Source organism: Acanthisitta chloris, unplaced genomic scaffold (genome assembly GCF_000695815.1).
Source record: "Acanthisitta chloris isolate BGI_N310 unplaced genomic scaffold, ASM69581v1 scaffold16350, whole genome shotgun sequence".
Taxonomy (NCBI): Eukaryota; Metazoa; Chordata; class Aves; order Passeriformes; family Acanthisittidae; genus Acanthisitta; species Acanthisitta chloris.
In genome coordinates this window covers 2,642-2,853 of record NW_008651232.1, presented here as the reverse complement: position 1 = coordinate 2,853, position 212 = coordinate 2,642, and the positions used below count along the sequence as shown (strand labels likewise).

Here is a 212-nt window from a genome sequence, read left to right as displayed (position 1 = left end):
GCCGAGTTGGCGGCGGCTGTGCGCAGCGCCAGGCACCTCGTCATCTACACGGGAGCTGGGATCAGCACGGTGGGTGGGAGCTGGGAGCAGCACCGTGGGTTGGGACCCTGCTGGGCTGTGGGTCCTGAGCGACCACAGTATGTGTGACAAGCTTGGGATGCTGCCTGGGCACTGCCAGCCATGGCCAGGATGGTTCCCCGGCTGCATCCCAC

At 67.0% G+C, this 212-nt stretch overlaps 1 protein-coding gene across 1 annotated transcript in view; it reads left to right on the top strand.

Moving 5' to 3' along the window:
- The window catches only part of SIRT7 (sirtuin 7), a gene marked incomplete at both ends in the record, with an annotated part of 3,007 nt that overhangs the window by 159 nt on the left and 2,636 nt on the right, over positions 1 to 212 (top strand). The window contains one exon of the mRNA XM_009072419.1: positions 7 to 69. Within this exon, the coding sequence (XP_009070667.1) occupies positions 7 to 69 (63 nt within the window). The remainder of the gene's footprint in view (positions 1 to 6; positions 70 to 212) is intronic.